Source organism: Felis catus, chromosome A2 (genome assembly GCF_018350175.1).
Source record: "Felis catus isolate Fca126 chromosome A2, F.catus_Fca126_mat1.0, whole genome shotgun sequence".
Taxonomy (NCBI): domain Eukaryota; kingdom Metazoa; phylum Chordata; class Mammalia; order Carnivora; family Felidae; genus Felis; species Felis catus.
The window spans coordinates 1,336,319-1,355,688 of record NC_058369.1 but is presented as its reverse complement, the minus strand read 5'-3'; the positions used below and the strand labels follow the sequence as shown (position 1 = coordinate 1,355,688).

The 19,370-nt window shown below is 60.1% G+C and overlaps 1 protein-coding gene across 6 annotated transcripts in view; it reads left to right on the top strand.

Annotated features, from left to right (window-relative positions):
* The first annotated feature begins 343 nt into the window (after positions 1-343).
* The window catches only part of AP3D1 (adaptor related protein complex 3 subunit delta 1), a 37,047-nt gene continuing 18,020 nt past the window's right edge, over positions 344-19,370 (top strand). For 4 of the 6 annotated variants that reach the window (XM_045043087.1, XM_045043084.1, XM_023243325.2 and 1 more), the window contains exons 1-8: positions 344-679; positions 11,951-12,046; positions 12,643-12,723; positions 14,048-14,128; positions 16,045-16,152; positions 17,608-17,737; positions 18,597-18,736; positions 18,883-18,956. In XM_045043087.1, coding sequence (XP_044899022.1) covers positions 584-679; positions 11,951-12,046; positions 12,643-12,723; positions 14,048-14,128; positions 16,045-16,152; positions 17,608-17,737; positions 18,597-18,736; positions 18,883-18,956 — 806 coding nt within the window. In that variant the 5' untranslated portion in view covers positions 344-583. The remainder of the gene's footprint in view (positions 680-11,950; positions 12,047-12,642; positions 12,724-14,047; positions 14,129-16,044; positions 16,153-17,607; positions 17,738-18,596; positions 18,737-18,882; positions 18,957-19,370) is intronic. The other 2 variants (XM_023243329.2, XM_023243317.2) reach the window with 1 other exon arrangement.

The following is a 19,370-nucleotide window of genomic DNA, read 5'->3' as shown; positions in this document are numbered from 1 at the left end:
ACGTGGGAGCCCCGCCCACAGCAGGCCCCACCCCCTGCTGTTATTTGGTTCAGGGGCGGGGCAGGGAGGGCGCTCCTGGGGGGCGTGGTTAGAACCCGAAACAAGGAAGTGGGTGGAGTTATGGGGGCCGCTGGCCAATGACAGAGAAGAGCCCTGAGCCGGAGCGTGCGAAGCTAAGCGGACGGTGAGGGCGTTGTCTGCGTTTCCATTGGGCGGCAGGCGTCGCCAGGGAAACGTGGTGGCCTGGCGATGTAGGGGCGGGGCCCTAGGGGGAGGCGGGGCTTCCGGGGGCGGGTCGCCGGGCCTGGGCTCCTGTCGTCAGCTGACCCGCCGCCATCTTGTCCGCCATTTGCCAGCGGCGCGGCGCGGAGCCGGAGGGGAGCGGGAGTGCGAGCGCGGCCTGCGGAGCGGGTCGCCGTCGCCGCCGCCGCGCCGCGGACAGCCGCCGACCTGGCCTGGGAGCCCGCGCCACCGCGGCAGCCGGCAGCGCAGCGCTCCGCGGGCGGCAGGCGCGGCCCCCGGGCCCCCGCACGGTGCCCTGCCGCGGGCCTCCCGGGGCTCGAGCCCGGCGGCGTCCGCCGCGATGGCCCTCAAGATGGTCAAGGGCAGCATCGACCGCATGTTCGACAAGAACCTGCAGGACCTGGTGCGCGGCATCCGCAACCACAAAGAGGACGAGGTGAGCCGGCGCGCCGCACGGGGCCGGCCTGGCTCTGCCCGACCCCGACGCCAGTACCACCCGGGACACCGACTCCGGCCTCCTGCTCGCCCCCGAGGCCTCGAGCCCTGCCTGCTTGCGACCCGGGCCGCCGCTCGCCTCGCCTCTTTCTCCCTGAGCCTCAGTTTACCCCTGACAGACGCGAGCCGCGATTCTCAGGACCTCCCGTACCTCCCGTGTGTGTCGGATCACCTGGGGGCCCTGCCGCTGGGTGCCCTCCCCCCACCCCCCCCCGTAGTCTCAGTTTACCCTCTGGGCGATGGAAGCCCGCCTCCCCGTCGCCGCAGGTGGCCCGGGAAGAGACTTTGGAGGGCTCTAACTCCGCTCCAGGCCTCTAGACTCCTGGTTGGGGGGCCCTCCTCTCCGCGGGCCGCTCCGGGAGGAACCCATGATGTGGTACGCGTCCGGGTGGCCCTCTGGGGCCCGGTCCGGGAATCGGGCCTTGCCTCCTGGGCCCGCGTCCCCGGGAAGGTGGAGCCGCCCCTCTCAGGGAGGGAGGGGAGACCGCGGGAGCCCTGACTCAAAATAAGGAAGCCGCTGGGGGGTCCTGGAATGGGGAAGCCGGCTTCAACCAGAAAACCGAAAGTCGGGGCGAGGAAAAGGCTGTCCACAAGTAAAATCGTAACCGTGGGCCCCGTTTCCTTCCCTGCGCCCCTCCCCCCAGCCAGTGACCTAGATTTGAGAGGAACGGGGACGGTCAGTGGCCACCGGGCCGCCGGCTTCCTTGAGGAGGTGTCAGCCCACACTTGCACAGGGGGTCTCGAAGGCGCACCCCGCTTTCCCAGGTGGAGGGGGAGGCTGCCCGGTAGCGGGCGGTTGTTGCGTGCGGTGCGGGTCCCACGGGTCCCACTGCCCGACGCCATCCGCCCTCCTCACAATGGCGCCGGGGAAGTCGGGCACGCCAGGGTGGGAAGTGCAGGGAAGGGAGGGAATTTGCCCGAGGCACCCGCAGCCCCCGGGCCGTGTGCCGGGCCGAGTTCCTGCCGCCGGTGCACTTTTTCAGAACGGGCGTGACCTCGCTGGGCAGTCATTTGCAGCCTCCTATCCTTCCTCGGCTATCCCCGGTTTTGCACCGTTAGCCGCTCCCGCTCGCAGGGGTGGTTCCGGTGCGCGTCTCTCTGGGTCCTGGCCTTCAGGTTCGGTGACGGGAGAGGGGCTGGTTGGCCTGGGTTTTGTCTCTCCCAGCTGGGAGGGGCCGAGTGAATCTGCAACCTGTTCACCCCGCACGTTTCTTTTGTGCGCTGGTTGTTCTCCTGATTTCCCTGGGTTAGCGGATGTTGCTGGGCCGCCTGTTCTGGGATTGCGAGGAGGCACCGAGGCCGCTCCAGTTCGGGCGCCCGGTGTCTGGGGGAAGCACGCTGTCCCCGGGCAGTTCCCTGAGCCGTGGTTGGTTCATTGAGAATCGCTGGCACCTTTCCGCGGGCTTGGAGCCCTTTCCACGGGGATGCTGGAGGGGGAAGAGTCTTCGAAGGCCCGTGTCTGTGTGGGTCCTGCCCTCCACCTGTGGGCGATTCCCAGAGGACGTGGTGTCTTGGCCCCCCCCCCCCCCGGTTTCCTCGTCAACAGATCGGGGTGACCTGGAGGCTGGTTGCTGGGGTGTTCTCCAGTCGCCTCGCCGCTCGGATGCTTCTGCACCCTCTGGCTGCGCCGGGTCCTCCCCTGCTTCCCCACCGCACCCCGGTGAGGACTCGACACTAGGTGCTTTCTCCGCGGCAGTTTAGCGCACTCCAGAGTTGGCTTGATAATAGGTTTCAGCCGAAATCTTCGGTGCGGCATCCTACAAATGAGGCTCGACGGGGCCTTGAAAGGCCACGTGGAAATGCAGCGTGATCTGTGGTGATTCAGTCGTGTTGTTGGACATCGGGAGGCTTGCGTCCAAGTTCTCGGGCTTATTGACGGGGTGACGAGGGAAGTGCCTCTGATACAAAGTGGGGGTGACAGCGTCTGGGTGGCTCCGTCCGTTAAGCGTCCGACTTCGGCTAAGGTCGTGATCTCGAGGTCCATGGGTTCGAGCCCCGCATCGGGTCCGGCTCTGTGCTGACAGCTGTGGGAGCCTGGAGCCCGCTTCGGATCCTGTGTCTCCCCCTCTCTCTGGCCCTCTCCCGCTTGCACTCTGTGTCTCTCTCAAAATAAATAAGCATGGAAAAAAACATTTTTGAGTCGGGTGACAGCCACCCCCTTCAGGCGCTTCTGAGGATGCCGTGGGTGACGTAATGCGGGTTTACACCGGGTCACCCACGAAGCTGTCTGCTTGGCTATTTCCAGACCTCAGCCTCTGACCCCTTAGTGGGTTGTGAATTCAATTTAACGAGTTACGTTGAAAGAGAAGCTAGAAAGTCCCAGTCCTGCGTGCACATAGAGTAACTGCTGGTTATTGAAGCTTATTTCAGCTAAGTGTGTGCATGCACGTGTATTGGGTTACTACGGAAACACGTTGCTCAAAATGAGTCCAAAAAGTTTGAAAACAATGGTCGAATTCATATGTGTCTGGGTGCTTAGTTTATTTTTAATCCTTAAGATACAGCACAAATAATGTTGGCAGGGAGGGCAAAATCCACTTATGGATATCCTTCTAAACTTTGGATATGACGGGGGGGGGAACCCCAAATGACTTCTAAAGTTTGTGTTTAAATTTTTTTCATGTTGGTTGTGAGAGAGAGAGAGAGCAGGAGTGGGCAGGGAGAGAGGGAGAGAAAGAAGCCTAGGGAGGCTCCGCGCTGTCGGTTCAAAGCCCGACACGGGGCTCAAACCTACAGTGAGGTCATGACCCGAGCCAAAGTTGGATGCTTAACCAAGTGAGCCACCCAGGCGCCCCTAAGTTATTCTTCTGGGTACTCTTCATACTTGGGGGGAAGCTACTTTTCAATCTTTTTAGGTTGTAAAATCACACCCACACTTTTAAAAACATACTCGATGTTTATTAAAGAAACGGGGGAATGCGCCTTCCCTGTGAATCAGTTTGGAGTATGTGTTTGGAGTGTTTTTTCTGTGCTGAGAAATGAGGGGCATTTCCGAGTGTTGAGATTTCCTTCTGCATCCTGGGCGCCTGGCCACGCCCAGTGGCGGAGCGGTGACCCTTGATCTCAGAGTTGTGAGTTTGAGCCCCTCTTGGGTGTAGAGATTACTTGAAAAAAAGGTTCTGTTGGGGGCGCCCGGGTGGCTCAGTTGGTTGAGTGTCTGACTTCGGCTTAGGTCGTGATCTAACGGTTCATGAGTTCAAGCCCCACATCGGGCTCACTGCTGTCGGCACAGAGCCTGCTTTGGATCCTCTGTCCCCTCCCTCTCTCTGCCCCTCCCCCGCTCATTCCCTCTTCCTCTCTCTCTCTCTCTCAAAAATAAACAAACATTAAAAAAAAAAAAAGGTTCTGTGTGCATCTTGCTTGTAGTGTCGTGGTCCTTACTGACTGCTTCCCAGGATGTAGTATATGAAGACGCCCCACGGTATTTTTAACATCTCCCTAGTCTGGATGTGCTTTAGTTTATTTGCTTGCCCCCCCCCACCCCCACATTGGAGTGGCTTCACATTGTTAGACACAGGCCCTGATTGGATCCACTAGTATCTGAGTAGTAGTGTTCTGGCTTGGGTATGAACATTTCCAAACCATTTAACTGGTGTTTCAGAACTTCAAAAATTCAGTTTGTGTAGAGTAATATTTTGAAATGAGACGTAACCTAGGATTAAGATTGAGCTGTAGGGGCCTGGGGACTCCTGTCGGTCGAGCGTCTGACTTCAGCTCAGGTCGTGATCTCACAGTTTGTGGGTTCGAGCCCCGCGTCAGGCTCTGTGCTGACGGCTGGGAGCCTGGAGCCTGCTTCCGATTCTGTGTCTCTCTCTCTCTCTGCCCCTCCCCCGTTCATGCTCTGTCTCTCTCTCTCAAAAATAAATAAACATTAAAAAAAAAAAAGGCTGAACTGTATGCAAGAGCTCATATTCTGTTGTTTCTCATCTCAAAAATGGCAGTTTCCTGGGGTTCAGCCCAGGAGGTTTGTGGGAGCCGCCAGGCTGTGAGGTGCATGTAGAGCCAAGATGGGATCTGGTCTTGGGACGGTCGTTGAAGCACGTATCTCGCCTGGCGCGGGGCAGGCACTCCGTCTGTGAGAGTTCCTTTTGTTATGATGACTTCTAGGGAGAATAAAGATACGAAGTTTGAACTGAGTTCTTTTCCTGTTCTTTCTTAAAAAAAAAATTTTTTTTTGATGTTTATTTTGGGGGGGTGGGGGAGAGAACAAGTGGGAGAGGCCCAGAGAGCAAGGGAGACACAGAATCCGAAGCAGGGTCCGGGCTCTGAGCTGTCAGCACAGAGCCCGACGAGGGGCTCGAACCGACAAGCCATGAGATCACGAACTGAGCTGAAGTTGGATGCGTAACGACGGAGCCACCCAGGTGCCCCAGTCTTTTTCCTTTTCTTTAATAACATTGGTCATTACCCTAAATCAGGATCTCTCCCTCGGCACTGCTGACATTCAGGACTGGATCATTTTCTGGGGGCTGGCCCAGACTCCGTGGGGGTTGAGCAGCATCCCTGGCCCCGCCCACTCGAGGCCAGGAGCACCCTCAGTCTGACAACCACAGATGTCCCCAGACATTGCCCAGGAGAATCTCTGACCCAAACTGATAAGAAAAATCTCCCTGAATTCCCTAACGTTCTTCCCTTTATCCGGGCACCCTGTGTTTCCCACATCGTCACCATGTTGTTGGACCTTGTGGTATTGTGATACTGGAGATCGGAGCTCCTGGGTGGCTCAGTCGGTTGAGCGTCCGACTTCAGCTCAGGTCATGATCTTGTGGTTCGTGGGTTCGAGCCCCGCGTTGGGTTCTGTGCTGACAGCTTGGAGCCTGGAGCCTGCTTCGGATTCTGTGTCTCCCCCTCTCTCTCTCTGCCCCTCCCCTGCTTGCACACTGTGTGCATCTATCTCTCTCTCTTTCTCTCTCTCTCTCTGTCTCAAAAATAAACGTTAAACAAAATTTAATTAAAAAAAAAGGAAATATATATTTTGGTCCTCGTCCCTGGCTCTAGGCAGAGCTTCTAAAATCTTTGTAATTTCCTAAGCAATAAAAGTACTAGGAACATTGTCGTTTATTTTTTGGTCTCTGACCCTGTTCCTGACCCTGAGCTCCTAGATCTCTCGGTATTTCCTGGGTGACAGGAGTGACTTTCGTCCTAATGAGATGACTTGGTGGCTCCTGGTGGGCCATCTTCTGGGAGGGAGATGGGCCACGGATTGAATTAACGACCTATCCCGCCTGGGTGATGACGCCTCTGCAAACCTCTCCAAACTGTGTGTTGGGGGAGGGTCTTGGTGAAAGCATCCCCGTGCTGGGAGGGCGACGTGGCGGCTGGCCCACTCCTACACTCGGGACCCTCCTGGAGCCCTCCCTGTGTGTGTCTGTCATTTGTCACACCCTCTGTTACGTCCTCGACTGGTAAACGTGACCGTGACTCGGCCATGACCGGGTGCTTCCCTGGGTTCCCTGTGCTGCTTTGGCACCTTAGCCGGCCCGAGAGGAGGGGGTCATTCAGAGCGCGGGTGACCACGTGGACGGGGCTCTGTACTGACCAGGCGGTGTGGCCACCTTGACGGCGTCACAGCCGGGTCGGGGTCGTGCGGGGACCCACCCTGCGTGTGGCAATCGAGGAAGACTGTTCGCGGGCAGACGCAGAGGGTGTGCTTTCCAGATTTGCTTTGCTCCTCATCCTCGTAAGTTGCGGGGTGATGGCACATAGCACGTTACGCAGTTCCGTTAACATAATTGCCTGAAGTTCTTTGAGTGAACTCTTTGCTGGTGAGTTTATCACCTCAACTCGTGTCCCTGCTGCTTCTGCCTGCCACCGAGCTCCCTGCCGCCGGCTTCTGGCCGCTGCTCCGGCTGATCGCGGCTCAGGTCATGATGTCGTGGTTGTGAGATCGAGCTCTGTGTCGGGCTCCACCCTGAGCGTGGGTCCTGCTTGAGATTCTCTCTCTCCCTCTCTGCCTCTCTCTGTCTCTCTGTCGCCAAAAAAACGGTGCATAGCTGTCAGCACAATGTCACTTGGGGACATTTCCGTCACACCCAAAAGAAACCCGTGTCCGTCTACAGATACTTCCCTACCCCCTCCCCCAGCCTCCTGGATCTGCTTCTGTCGTCATGGATTTGCATCAAAGCGTTTTGAATAGCGTTCCTGCCCCTTAGGTGGACCTTGGTGCCCCTTGGTCCTCTGTCCTGTGTGAGAGCCGAGGGTGACGCGGGCCATGAAGGTGACAGGAATGACCATGATTGGCTGCCAGGCACCGCCTGTTGTGTGTGCAGGGTTGGGGGGGGGGGTGCTGGGGGCTGGCTGTGGGGGGGGGGCTGGGAGGCTGCTGGAGTCACACTGTCTCCAGCTACTGGGACTGAGTGGGTCTGGGGCGTCGCGGGAGGCCTTCCCCGAGGTTGTCGCGGCTCCTCTTGGCCGCAGGGGCGTTGGAGCCCATCCACGGCAAAACGCTAGCGTGGCGTCCTGAGTTGTTGCTGACACTCGAGTGTGGTCGGTAGAACAGCTTCCTTCGTTTGGGGTTAAAACGTATCGAAATGATGGTGATGGTGGTCAGCACCCTGGTTGTTCTTCATCAGGCGGAGAAAGTCGTCCCCACCCTGTCCCAGTTGTCGTGAGGACTTGACATTTTCTGGTCTGAGAAACTCGAGTGGCTCGGAACACTGATTTACACTCCGGCGGAACATCCCGTGCATGCCAGGCTCTGGGGGTCTCAGCCAATAAGGGGCCCAGGGCTCATGCTCATGGACAGGGTGGTGTGGGCTCCAAGACCCTGAGCTGGGGAGCCAGTGGGGCCCGCGGACAGAGCTGACGTGTTTGGGACAGTCCAGAGAACCTTGTGAAAACGTCAAGGGCTGGAGCAAGTGTGCTGCCCCTTCAGCAGGTGAACGGATGGACGAACTGGTCCACGCAGCTGACAGACCATGGCCCACGCAGGTGACAGACAGACCGTGGCCCATCTGGCACTGAAAACGGGCCATCGAGCCACAAAGAGACACGGAGGAGCCTCAGACGCACAGCACTCGGTGACAGAAGCCAGGCTGAGGAGGCGACACACGGGGTGGTTCCAAGTCCAGGATGTTCTAGACAAGGCAGGACCACGGAGGCACGGCTGCCGGGTTGGGGGAGGGTGAATGGGAGGAGCACAGGAGTTTCAGGGCCGTGGGTCTACTCCGGACGACACCGTGGTGGTGGGCAGGTGTCCGTGACATTCGTCCGGACCCACGGGGTGTGCCGCACCAGGAGTGACCTCGTGTCCGCTGTGGACTGTGGTTCGTCACGTTCGGTGCTGGGTGGGGATGTCGATAATGGGGCCAGCAGTGCGTTTATGGGGAGAAAGTGCTGCAGGGAATCCTGCTAGGTGGCCAGGGTCGAAATGGCTACTTACAATAGACCTGAGGAGTCCTGTAGAAGGGAACTTTGTGTCCTTTGTCGGAAATTAAATTCTCTAGCGAAGAAGGTGCAGAGAGGGCATCGTCCATTTCAGTGCTTGGTTTGCTGTTTGAGAGTCCGAATCATGCTCGCCCGTCCGATTTCTTTCTTTTTTACTAAACGTCAAGGATACGTGGCTATTCGTACCTTAGGCTTTAAGCTCTTTCTAACGTATGTTTTTAATAGCGTTGTCTGGACGCAGATCCCGATCCGCCCGCCCACCCTGACCAGCCTGTTCCTTGTTAGTGATGTTGCGTGTAAATGAGAGATTAACGTGGCCACGGGGCTCCGCTTTCCTTCCTTCGACTTGCTGCGACCCCGTTCGAGGTCAGTACTGAAGCCTCCTGCGTGAGCACGTGCTCTCCGGTCCTTCGTCACCTCCCTGCCTTTCCCAGGTGCGCGGGCCGCGAGCCAGGCGCCTCCTCTGTACCCACAGCTCCAGTTCAAGCAGGCTCATGTGTCCCTCCCCCCGGGAGTGCCCCGAGGTGCAGGGACAGATGTCATCGGCCTGGCCGGTTCAGCCAGTGCAGCACGTGGCTCTTGATCTGCGACTTTGAGCCCCACGTTGGGCATAGAGATTACCTAAATAGATAGATAGATAGATAGATAGATAGATAGATAGATAAAGATTTTCTCCTAATTTTCAGTTTTTGGCCGTTTGACTTGGGGATGTGTGGGTGTGGTTTTCTTTTCGTTCTCTGTTGGTTGGTGCTGAGCTTGAACCTGTACGTGGACATCTCTCACTACGTGTGGGGGAGTTTCAATCGTTCTCGTTTCAGATGTGTTCTCTGTCCCACCCTTCCTTTCCTGGGACACCGGTTACATGCCTGTCCTGCCGCGTGCCCTTGTCCCACAGACCTGGGGCTCTGCCCCCCTTTCCTCGAACTTTTCTCCCCTTCAGACCGGACGGTTACTATTGTCGCACCTTCAGATGCGCTGACTTCTCTCTCCAGCTCCAATTTGCCTTCAGTCCGTTCCGTGCATTCTTTGTTTCAGAAATTATCTTTCTAGAACCTCCGCTGGCTTATTTCCTACCACTTGTGTTCGCTGAGGTTTCTCCTCCTCTCCTTCTTGGTGAGCGCCTCCTTTTTTCTGGTCACAGGGGCCGAGCTGAACCCTTCGTGTGCTAATTCCATCCTTTGGGCTACCTCAAGGCCAGTGTTCGTGGCTCGTCTCTTTTTCGTGGGTACGGGTGACATGGTCCCGTTTCTAGTTTTGAGTAGCTTCAGACCGAATCCTGGACGTTGTGACTGATACGTTTTTGGAGGCTCCAGACTGTGTTATCTTCTCTGAGGCGTGTTGATTGGGGGGCAGGGTTACTTTAAGGGGCAGTTAGCTTGTTGTCTGGGCTGAGACTCCAGCTCTGCCTTCCTCGCTGCGGGCAGGGGGCGGGTGCGGTGTGTTCGTTTCTTTTTGCTTTAGCTGGAACGTGCCGTGCATGCCTAGCTCTGGGGTCAGCCTCGGATTCGGGCTGAGTTTCTGTGTTAGCGTGTGGGCACCATCGCCCCCCCACCAGTCCCCCGCCCCCTGGGATTTCCTTCCTTGAGTGGCAGCTGCCCTGTGTTCTGGTTCTGGAAGCCAGGAGCCCCAGGCCTTGACTGCTCTGTGGGGTGCTTGAGATAAAAGCCAGGAGAGACATTACCCGGTGCTTTTGTGTCTCCAGATAGTTTTAAAGCCGTACCTGGGGGAGCCTGGGACTGATGGGAGCTCCGTGGACGGCGGCAGAAGTGGACTCCGCCTGGCTCTCCCGAAAGCCGGGGTGGGGAGGTCCCTAGACTGTGTGCAAACGCGTCAGCAGCCGCAGAACATTCGAGTTCGTGCTTGGGGGCCGTCACGAGTCCTGCCACTGCACGGTCAGCCCCCCCGTTCTTGAGTGCGCGCCTGGGAGCGCTGCCGGGCCATCACCTGGCCCCGTCTTCCGTGCGTAAGCGTGAGTCCCCCCACACTTGTCACTGTCTGCCTGTCCTTTCCATTTCGTTCATTCGTTCATTCAGAGTAGGCTCCGCGCCCAGTGTGGGGCTCGAACTCTCGACCCTGGGATCAAGAGTTGGATGCCCCACCCATTCAGCCAGACAGCCCCCTATTTTTTCCCCTTTTAAATGGTTAACGGTCATGATCCAGGATGCAGGAAGGGCCATCTGTGTGCAGGGACAGCAAGTGAAGATTCCCAAGTGGGATTTAGTAACTGGAAGCCTGTTGGAAGGATACAGTGACACTTGCTCCATTGCACCGACTCTGATCGTAAAATATTCATGAACTCTTCCCTGGCTGAGAGAGGGCTCCGATGGCTCCTGTCCCCAGGAGCCTGTGCTTCAGGCAGAGGAGCGTCTCGGGGCCGAGCAGGGTGTGGCCTCGGGGGACGGGAGTGCAGGGTGCACGGCCAGCGTACAGGACACTTGGAGCAGGAGTCCGCCATGGGCCTGCCACCCTGGTCTCTCGGGATGCGGTCACCCTGGGGACGGCATCCAGGGGCTGACCACCGAGTCCTGCCGGCAGGTGCCCAACTGGGCACATCCGAGCGGTGGTTGCTGTTGGCCACGTGACAGACGGGAGGCTCCTCGTGCTGCATGGAGTGCTGGGCACGTGCGGGGCTGGGGCACTGACCCGACAAACTCGTTCCGAGCCCTGCGGTGGCCACTCGCGTCGTGGCTCCTCTCTGAGGCCTCTTCTGGGCAGGGGTGAAAGGAGCCTGGCGCCCCCCCCCCCCCAGAGGGGCACACCCGTGGCTCTTGACTTCGCGTGTCAGTACTGCTTCGGGCCGAGCCCGTTTGAGTGGTGGACGTGCCGAATCAGCGAGGAAACCCGAGGGAATCCTCAGACCGTGTCCCCGCAACCCCTGCGGCGTGACTCCTGGAGTTGAAAAAGTGGGCAGTTTGCAAGTGTCCATCCTTCAAACGGATAAACACGAGGTGGCCTACGTGTGTGGGGGGGAGACAGAGCAAGGCACAGACCCTGTGCTACCGCGGGCACGAGCCCCGACATGGTGCCCGTTGAGAGAAGCCAGCGGGCGCCACGGAGACGCCCAGACGAGCTCGCTGCCGCCAGGGCAGGACCGGACGGGAGAGCTGGGTGTCGAGCAGCCGGCGTCAGCGGGTGGACGGCGGGACCTGGGGGTTACTTCCGGGCCTTGTGCGAGTCTCGGTGCGAGCTGTTAAAACTAGAGGACCCCGTGTCTTAATGTTGTTCTGTGTTGAAGTTCTTTTTTAACTTTTAAAGCGTGGCGACACAGAAAACCACCGCTAGGGGGCGCCTGGACGGCTCAATGAGAAGAGGGCATAGGACTCTTGGTCTCGGGGCTGTGAGTTGAGCCCCGCGTTGAGTGCAGACAGTGCTTAAAAAGAAAGAGAAGGGAAACGTCAGCTGTGCGCACAAGTTGCGAAAATGGAATAACGTGTTGCGGCACCTGCTTCCGTGGCAGGGAGTCCGGCTCTCACCGTCGTCCTGTCCTCTCAGGACTGAGGGACCCCCGGGCGTCTTGCCGAAGCGGCTTCTTTAAGTGCCAGCTCTATTAGACGCTCGCGTGCCGTACGAGTCACCCGTGCGGTGTCTCGCCGGTGCGTTCAGGAGTCGGGCAGCCGTCACCGCAGTGAGCTTCAGAGCACTGTGTCACCCCAGCCCCCCTCCCCAGCCCCCGACACCCACCAGCCTGCTTCCTGTGTGTGTGGATGTGCCTGCTCGGGGTGTTTCACGCCAGCGGAATCGCACGGCAGGCGGCCTCTTGCGTTTGCTGCTTTCTTGACCGTTTTAGACACGTGGGATTTTCCAACGCTGTCTGCTTCCCTTTTAGGCAAAGTATATCTCTCAGTGCATTGATGAGATCAAGCAAGAGCTGAAGCAAGACAACATCGCAGTAAAAGCCAACGCGGTCTGCAAGCTGACCTACGTAAGTACCGCGGACCGTTTGCTCGGGCGGAGCCCCCCCCAACGCCGACGCCGCCAGGCGGGTTGTAGACTCCACCATCCCTCCGTCCGTCCTTCTGTCCACCCGTTTATCCGTCCACCGTCCGCTTCTACCCGCCTGCCAGACATTGACACCGTCATCCCCAGGCGCCGGCCTTGGCACGAAGTTGAGGGAAGGCACGCCGCGACGACCCTGGGGCTCGGGGCATGGCGGACCCCGCCTGGCCTGGGCCAGGCCCCCCTCTTCTGGCCCCTCTGCTGGTCAGAAGGGAGGTGGAAGGCTTGCCAGGGGCGCCTCGTCACTTTGGGGGTGTGGGGAATTTTAACCAGTACTCCTGGACGCGAGTATTTCAACCACAGGCCTTCCTCCTGTGTTTGTGATTAACGTGGTCCTGTGGTTTTCAATGGGAAGGCAAGCCCGTCAGAAGAAGAAATGAAATGCCCCGGGGTGTGTGCGTGGAGAGGCCCGCCTGTTCGGGAAGCGTGTGGCGGTCCCATAGGAGCTGAGACAGAATGTTGGACGTTGGGGCTCAAGCCTCGGCGTGTGAGTGAAAATCACTGCGCCTGTCTCTTCAACAGTTACAAATGTTGGGCTATGACATCAGCTGGGCTGCCTTCAACATCATAGAAGTGATGAGCGCCTCCAAGTTCACGTTCAAGGTGAGGCGGGCGAGCTTGCTTTGAGACCTGAACCGCGTGGTGGCAGAGGGTGAGGGTGTCCGTGGCCGGGGGCCACGCAGAAACAGAGTGTGGGACACGAGCGGCCTGTTCCAATCAAACCTCCACGCCTCAAACATCACCAGCTCACGTTTGTCACGTTATTTGTTAATGCCATTTGTGTGATTTCCTTTTTCAACTTTGAGGAATGTCAGCGAAATGATGGGTCCGTAGGATTATGTCTGTGTATCTTATTTTTAGTGTTTATTTTTGAGAGAAAGCATGTGCACGGGGGAGGGGCGGGGGGGGGGTAGGCAGTGGATCTGAAGCAGGCTCTGAGCTGACAGCAGCCAGCCAGATGCGGGGCTCAAACCCATGAACCGTGAGATCATGACCTCAGTTGAAGTCAGATGCTCAACTGACTGAGCCACCCTGGTGCCCTGTATTTTTTAACGCCAGTAAAGATAAATGTGTAACTGTCCAAAAAACGAGAAAGCGCTGACGGTCTTGCACAGAGGCCACCACTTGTCACCTGGCCCCAGGGCCTCGTGGTCCTTTCTGAGCGTTTTCCTTCACCTCGCAGGGGTCCGGCTTGTGAGGGATCTGGAGCGCTGCCTCCTCACTCGATATCATAACTCGTAAATATTCTGAAAAACGATCGGCCGTCTGTGTGGCCCAGTTGAGGGCATTCCGTAGTTTTCCTGGGGTCTCACCAGCCGGGCAGCTGAGACCATTTCCAGGTCCCCCGGGCCTCGCGCCCGCCTAAGGGTCACTGCCTGGGTCAGCCCCGCGCTCCCTCTGAAGGACACCGTCATCCTGCCCACGGGTTACTCTCGGTGAAGAGACAAGATGTTGTGTTGCCAAAACCGGGAGGCGCTCTGCACGTGTACGAGAGCATCTCGTCCGTGTGCCAGTGTGACGTAGGTGTCTGCGTCAGCCTGGCAGAGGGACCCGAGTGCTAAGAAAACCCAGTGCTTGTGATGACTTACGGATTCGATCGTAAAGGGAGCTCCTGGCTGCCCAGGAGGCTGTCAGGACACATGCTGGGGAGAGGACCGGCTGGTCTGGCGGACCTTATGAGAACTTGCATTTCAAAGGCCGGGTCTGGAACTCAGGAGCAGTTTCTTCCTCCTCCTCCTCCTCCTCCTCCTCCTCCTCCTAGAATGACTTTCTGGCACCCACCCACCAGTGTTCCCGCGGCCAGCTGCAGGCTGTCACTGCCTGACCAGGGGGCTGCTTGGCACAGAGCTCGGGGGGCGGCCTGGGGGCTTCTGCCCAGGGCGCCCGGCCCCTGCCTCGTGTGTGACGCCCTGTGTCTGACTCACAGCGGATCGGCTACCTCGCTGCTTCCCAGTGCTTTCACGAGGGGACCGACGTCATCATGCTGACGACGAACCAGATCCGCAAGGTAGGCCGTCCTTGGCCCTCACCGAGTGCCCTCGAGTCACCCTGTCCCCGTAGTGTCCTCCACGCTGGCTTTTCTGCTCCGAACGAGCGGCGAGTCGAAAGCAGCGAGGCCCACAAGCTCTCACTGTCGTGACCCCCTTCGCAAGCCCGTGGCTCGTGAATGTGGCCAGGGCATCGGCAGGAGACGCCCAGGAGTGGTGTGGCGGGCCCGTCTCCCTGCCCTCGGGCAGTGGCGAGGCTGGAGGTTGCCAGACGTCCCCCTTCCCTGCCCCAGTGGCAGGGGGGGGGCCCTCTGGGAGTTGGAGGGCTGTCTCAGGCCCCTGTCCCTCTGGGCGTGCTCCTCGGGGCTGCACGCCCTTCCCGCGGGGGCCTCCCTGCCTGCGGGCCCTTTTAGTCACGCTGCGTACACATCTCAGTCATGTGTAAGTTTTTGTGTCTTAGTCTTGAAGGTCACCGAGTGGTAACTTTCTTCCTCGGCCGCAGAGCTTCGAGCGTCTTTTGTGCGGTAGTGAGGGGGTGTCAGGGAGAGGCAGAGCTCACCGGCGGTGGGGTTTGCGGGCCGGACCCCGTGAGTTGCGGTCGCCCTCGCGGGGGCACCCGGTGACCCGGGCCGGGCTCCTGGCCGGGGTGTGTGTGGGTGCTTGGCGTGGGCCAGGCCACTGGTCTGAGCACGCGAGCCCGTGGTCGTGAGGAGGTAGCGGTGGTCAGGTTGCATGGCGGAAGCGGACGCCACGGGGCCTCGAGGGGCAAGCCCAGCTGGGAGCGGCCACTGTGGGAGCCTACGGCGGGGGGGGAGCCTGCCCGCCCGGCGAGAACGGTCTCTGGCCCAGTGCCAGGACGCAGCCGTGCCCCCACCCACCCCTTTGTAAGGACTTCCGTTCAGACATCTCCGCGTGGACATGTGCTAGAGGCGCGTTGCTTAGGTTTCTGCTGTCAGCACAGAGCCCGACATGGGGCCCGATCTCACAAACCCATGAGATCACAACCTGGGCCGAAATAAAGAGTTGGACATTGAACCGACTGAGCCCCCCCACGTGTGTCATTTAAATAAACCCGTGACTTCTGAAACACGGCTTCCCCAGACCGGCCCCACCCCCGTCCCCTCGTCTGGGGCTCCTCCCACTTAATGGTGACGCAGGCGTCCTCCCCAGAAACTTCTATCTCTGAAAAGCCCCGCGTAAGTCTCGCTGAAGTAGGAGCCTGGCCGTCCAGGGCCTGGGCTCCCCCTTGGTTCCGTCCCGTCAGCCTGGGCTGGAGTGGGTTTCCGAAGTTGGCCTCTTCAGGTTGTCCCCACAGTCTGGAAGGTCAACTCCTAAAATGCCTCTCAGTCTGTTTTTACCACGTATAGATGGGGTTTGGGGGGTTCCTTAGGAAAGCATCCCCAGGGCAGGTTTCTGGCACAGACGATGCTTCCCTGGCGTGGAGGCCGGGCCCTTCTGCGCTGTGTAACCAGAGGCCTCTGGCGGCTGCCGGCCCGAAACACGAACCTTGGGCCGTAGGTGCCGTGCCTTTGGGCGGGGCCGGAGGAGTGGCCCCTGGTTCTGCTCTGGGGACCCCCGCCGCAGGCCTGGGGGGCGGTTAGGGGCGGTTAGGGCCGGCCGGACTTGCCTTCCCCTCACGTCTGGGATCACAAACAGGCGGGCAGTTCGCGAGCCGGGCACTGGTACAGGCTCGGCCCCGCCTGTGGTCACGGCCCTGGGACGCCGGGCTGTGTCTGTGTGGAGGGCGGTGCCCGCCGTGGGCCTCTGTGCCCAGCGGGGCGGGGACGGCTCTCCCACCGTCCCAGCTCTTCGGGGACAGTCCCAGAATGGGCTGCTGCTCGCTACTCCTCAGACAGGCACAGCCCCAGACTGCGGGCCGGGAGCCCGTGATGCCCGGGTGGCACCTGCCCGCTGACCCTCCTCCTTCCCTTTCCAGGACCTGAGCAGCCCCAGCCAGTACGACACTGGCGTTGCACTGACTGGCCTGTCCTGTTTTGTTACCCCAGATCTTGCCAGAGACTTGGCCAACGACATCATGACACTGGTGAGTTTGCGAGAGTACCCGACCCCCTTGGCCTTTGCCCCGTGACGTGACTTGGTCCGTCCGGGTGCCTGGAAAATGGAGGTTAACGGTCACACCGGGGACACTCGGGCACGTGGGAGCGGGCCGGGTTCCCCCGCAAGACACGGGGAACCGGGCTGCCGTGTCCCCCACCCCCTCACCGGTGGGGCCCCGGGCTCCGGCTGTCTCCACCCTCACATCCCTTCGTCACCTTCTTTCACTGGCCCTGCCCGGGGCCCGGGGCGAGCGCCCACGCCCTCCGGCGCGTCCCTGCCACTTGCCGCCTCCCTGCCCGGTGGTGGCCGTGGCGGTTGTGGCAGCAGGCCCTGCACGTGGCTAGCGTGGTTCTTCCGGCTCCACCCCTGATGCCGTGTTCCCCTCTGGCCACAACTTGACTTCCGGTGGTTCGGTCCACCTGAAGGGCCAGGACCCCACCCAGGGCTCCTCGCTAGGCTGTCGGAGCATCTTTCTAAAACGCAGATGTCCTCTTAGAAATCGTGGTCCTCAGGGGCACCAGCCGTACACCTGAATCTTCAGCTAATTGGGAGGCCTTTTCCCATCCGGTTTTATCTGGGCAGAGCAGACGGGCGGCTGCGTTCCCCCCGGACAGGTCCGTCCGTCCAGGTCAGCCTGTTTGCCATGTGGATGGATCAGTCTCAGCCTGTGGTCTCAGACTGTGTGTGCCAGCAGCTTCTAGAAAGGGGGCTGGTGCGCCTCGGCCCTGCCCCATGCAGCTGGCCCGGTCGTAACTGACTTTGCCCACATTCGGCCCCGCCCACTCGTTCACATCGTGTCCCTGGTGGCTCTCGAGAGCCGGAGCAAGAGTTCTGCCCTTCCGGCCCAGACGGTGCTGGGTCGTGGGGCTGGGAGCTCTCTTGGGGCAAGGTCCCCAGGGCCCATGCGCGTCGGAGGCAGGAGGCCTTTCTGGCCAGAGCAGAGTCCCGAAAGGACACGAGTCCGAGACGGTCACGTGTGGAGGGGGCCCTGGCACCCTGCTGTGGGAACGGGCCTCGGCAGCTGGAGGCTCGTGAGGCAGAGGCTTGCTTTCCAGTTCAGGGCCCCGTCCCTCTGTCTGTCCCTCATCGGGTTCCAGCCAGCGTATGACAAGGGTCTCAGCCTCCGGAGGGCGGGCCTGGGGTCACGGGCACAGGGAAGCAGGTTTCAGTTCTGTCCACGACACTATCGTGTGACCCCTGGGCTGGGGGCAGTGGAGCAGGTGAGCAGGCCTGGCTTGGAGGCCAGAAACCAGATGAGCTGGAGAGAGGGCTTTCCTTCGGGTGATGGAGGGGAGACTCGGGCAGATGCAGGACAGGTGAGCAGGACAGGTGAGCTGGGTGGGTGCGGGGAGGGCGACAGGGGCAGCGGGGGAGGTGACTGGGCCGGCGCCGGGAGAGTAGCGGTGTGGCGGGGAGGCTGACCGGACCTCTGTCCCTGCAGATGTCGCACACCAAGCCGTACATTCGGAAGAAGGCTGTCCTGATCATGTACAAGGTGTTCCTGAAGTACCCCGAGTCCCTACGCCCCGCGTTCCCCCGCCTGAAGGAGAAGCTGGAGGACCCCGATCCCGGTTCGTCGATTGGCGCGGGGGTGGCTGGGGGCGCAGGGCTCCGTGGCATCTGTGAGCCCCTGGTGCAGGATGCTGCAAGGAAAGCGTTGAAGGGGCACTGGGTCCCGGTCTCGCGTCCTGGGATCTCTCCAGACAGCGCCTCCTTCCCTTCTGCCACCTGCTTCCCGCGCTCTGGCCTGGAACCCTCCATTTCTCCAAGGAGCCTGGCCCCGTTTGTTGGTGTGGGGTTTAGGCGCCGAGCTCTGGGTGCTGGGTGTCCCCTTGCCGCTGGGCTGCCCTTTCTCCGGCCTCTCAGTAGACCCCCGCCGTCCCCACACTGGGGAGTGCCCGCTGTCTGTTCACACCTTAGCGCTCATGACTTGATGCCGGTGTCTTGGCTCCGGTCCCCACCACGGGGCTCCTGCCTACTTGTCCTCTATAAATCCTTCCCTCGTTGGGAGCAGTGTCAGGTGGCTTCTGTGACACAAGGCAGGTCCCAGCTTTTCTCTCGGGAGAGCCTGCCTTGTCTTCAGGAGAATCACGGGCCGTGGAAAGTTGTGGTAGGCGGCAGGCATGGTGGGCGTCCTGAGCCCGGAGTTCCTTGGGACCTGCAGGGGAGCCGCCCACAGACTCAGGCGACAGGCCGTGTCTGTTGCCTTGGCCTTGGCCGCTGGGAGCCTAACCCTGACGTGACTGGTACTTCAACCCGGCCCACAGGTGATGGGCAGTGTGCCTGGCACAGAGCAGGGCTCCCTGCGCTTGGGGGGACCAGCCTGAGGAGGACGCCCCCCCTCGAGAAGGCTGCACCTCCCCGTGTTGTTGAGACTCTTAACTGCTGCAGAGGGACTTCCTTGCTGATGGGACACCCCTTATTTCACAGGGGTCCAGTCGGCCGCAGTCAACGTCATCTGTGAACTGGCCAGGCGTAACCCCAAAAACTACCTTTCCCTTGCCCCCCTGTTCTTCAAGCTGATGACCTCCTCAACCAACAACTGGGTCCTCATCAAGATTATCAAACTGGCAAGTATCCCTCCTGAACTTCCCTTTCTCGCCACACAAAACGGCCCCGGCCTGTCCTAGGAGTCCCCTGGGCGTGTGGGCGCGGGTCGGAGTCCGCACGGTTCTGTTCCTGCCACGAGTGACCCCCCGGCTTCTGTCGTCCCTAGTTTGGTGCTCTGACCCCCTTGGAGCCAAGGTTGGGCAAGAAGCTGATCGAGCCTCTCACCAACCTGATCCACAGGTGAGCCCTCGACCCCCACGTGACCTCGTCTGCCGCACGCAGCCCCGTGCCCCCTCTGGGCCCTCGGGGGACCCGGGGAGAGTCTTGGTGGCAAGAAGCAAACACACGCCATGGGACTTGGCTCCGGACCGTGAGCTGTGCCACCGAGGCTCGTGCCGGCCCCCCCGGGACACTGGGGGCTGTGAGTCCGTTTTGGAAACAGCACCAGTGAAAACAAAAGGAGGGAAGACCCCTAGCTCACCAGTAGGCCCTGGTCGTCTGGCTGGGTCTCTGGCCAGTTCCGGAATGTTGCAAGAGCTCCCACTCCACTCGGGGTGCCTGCACTTGAATCACGGACGCTGAGTGGCAGATGGCACCAGAGATCTGCTCTCCAGGGGACCTGGGAGGATGGGTGGCGGGAGGAACGGGGGTTTC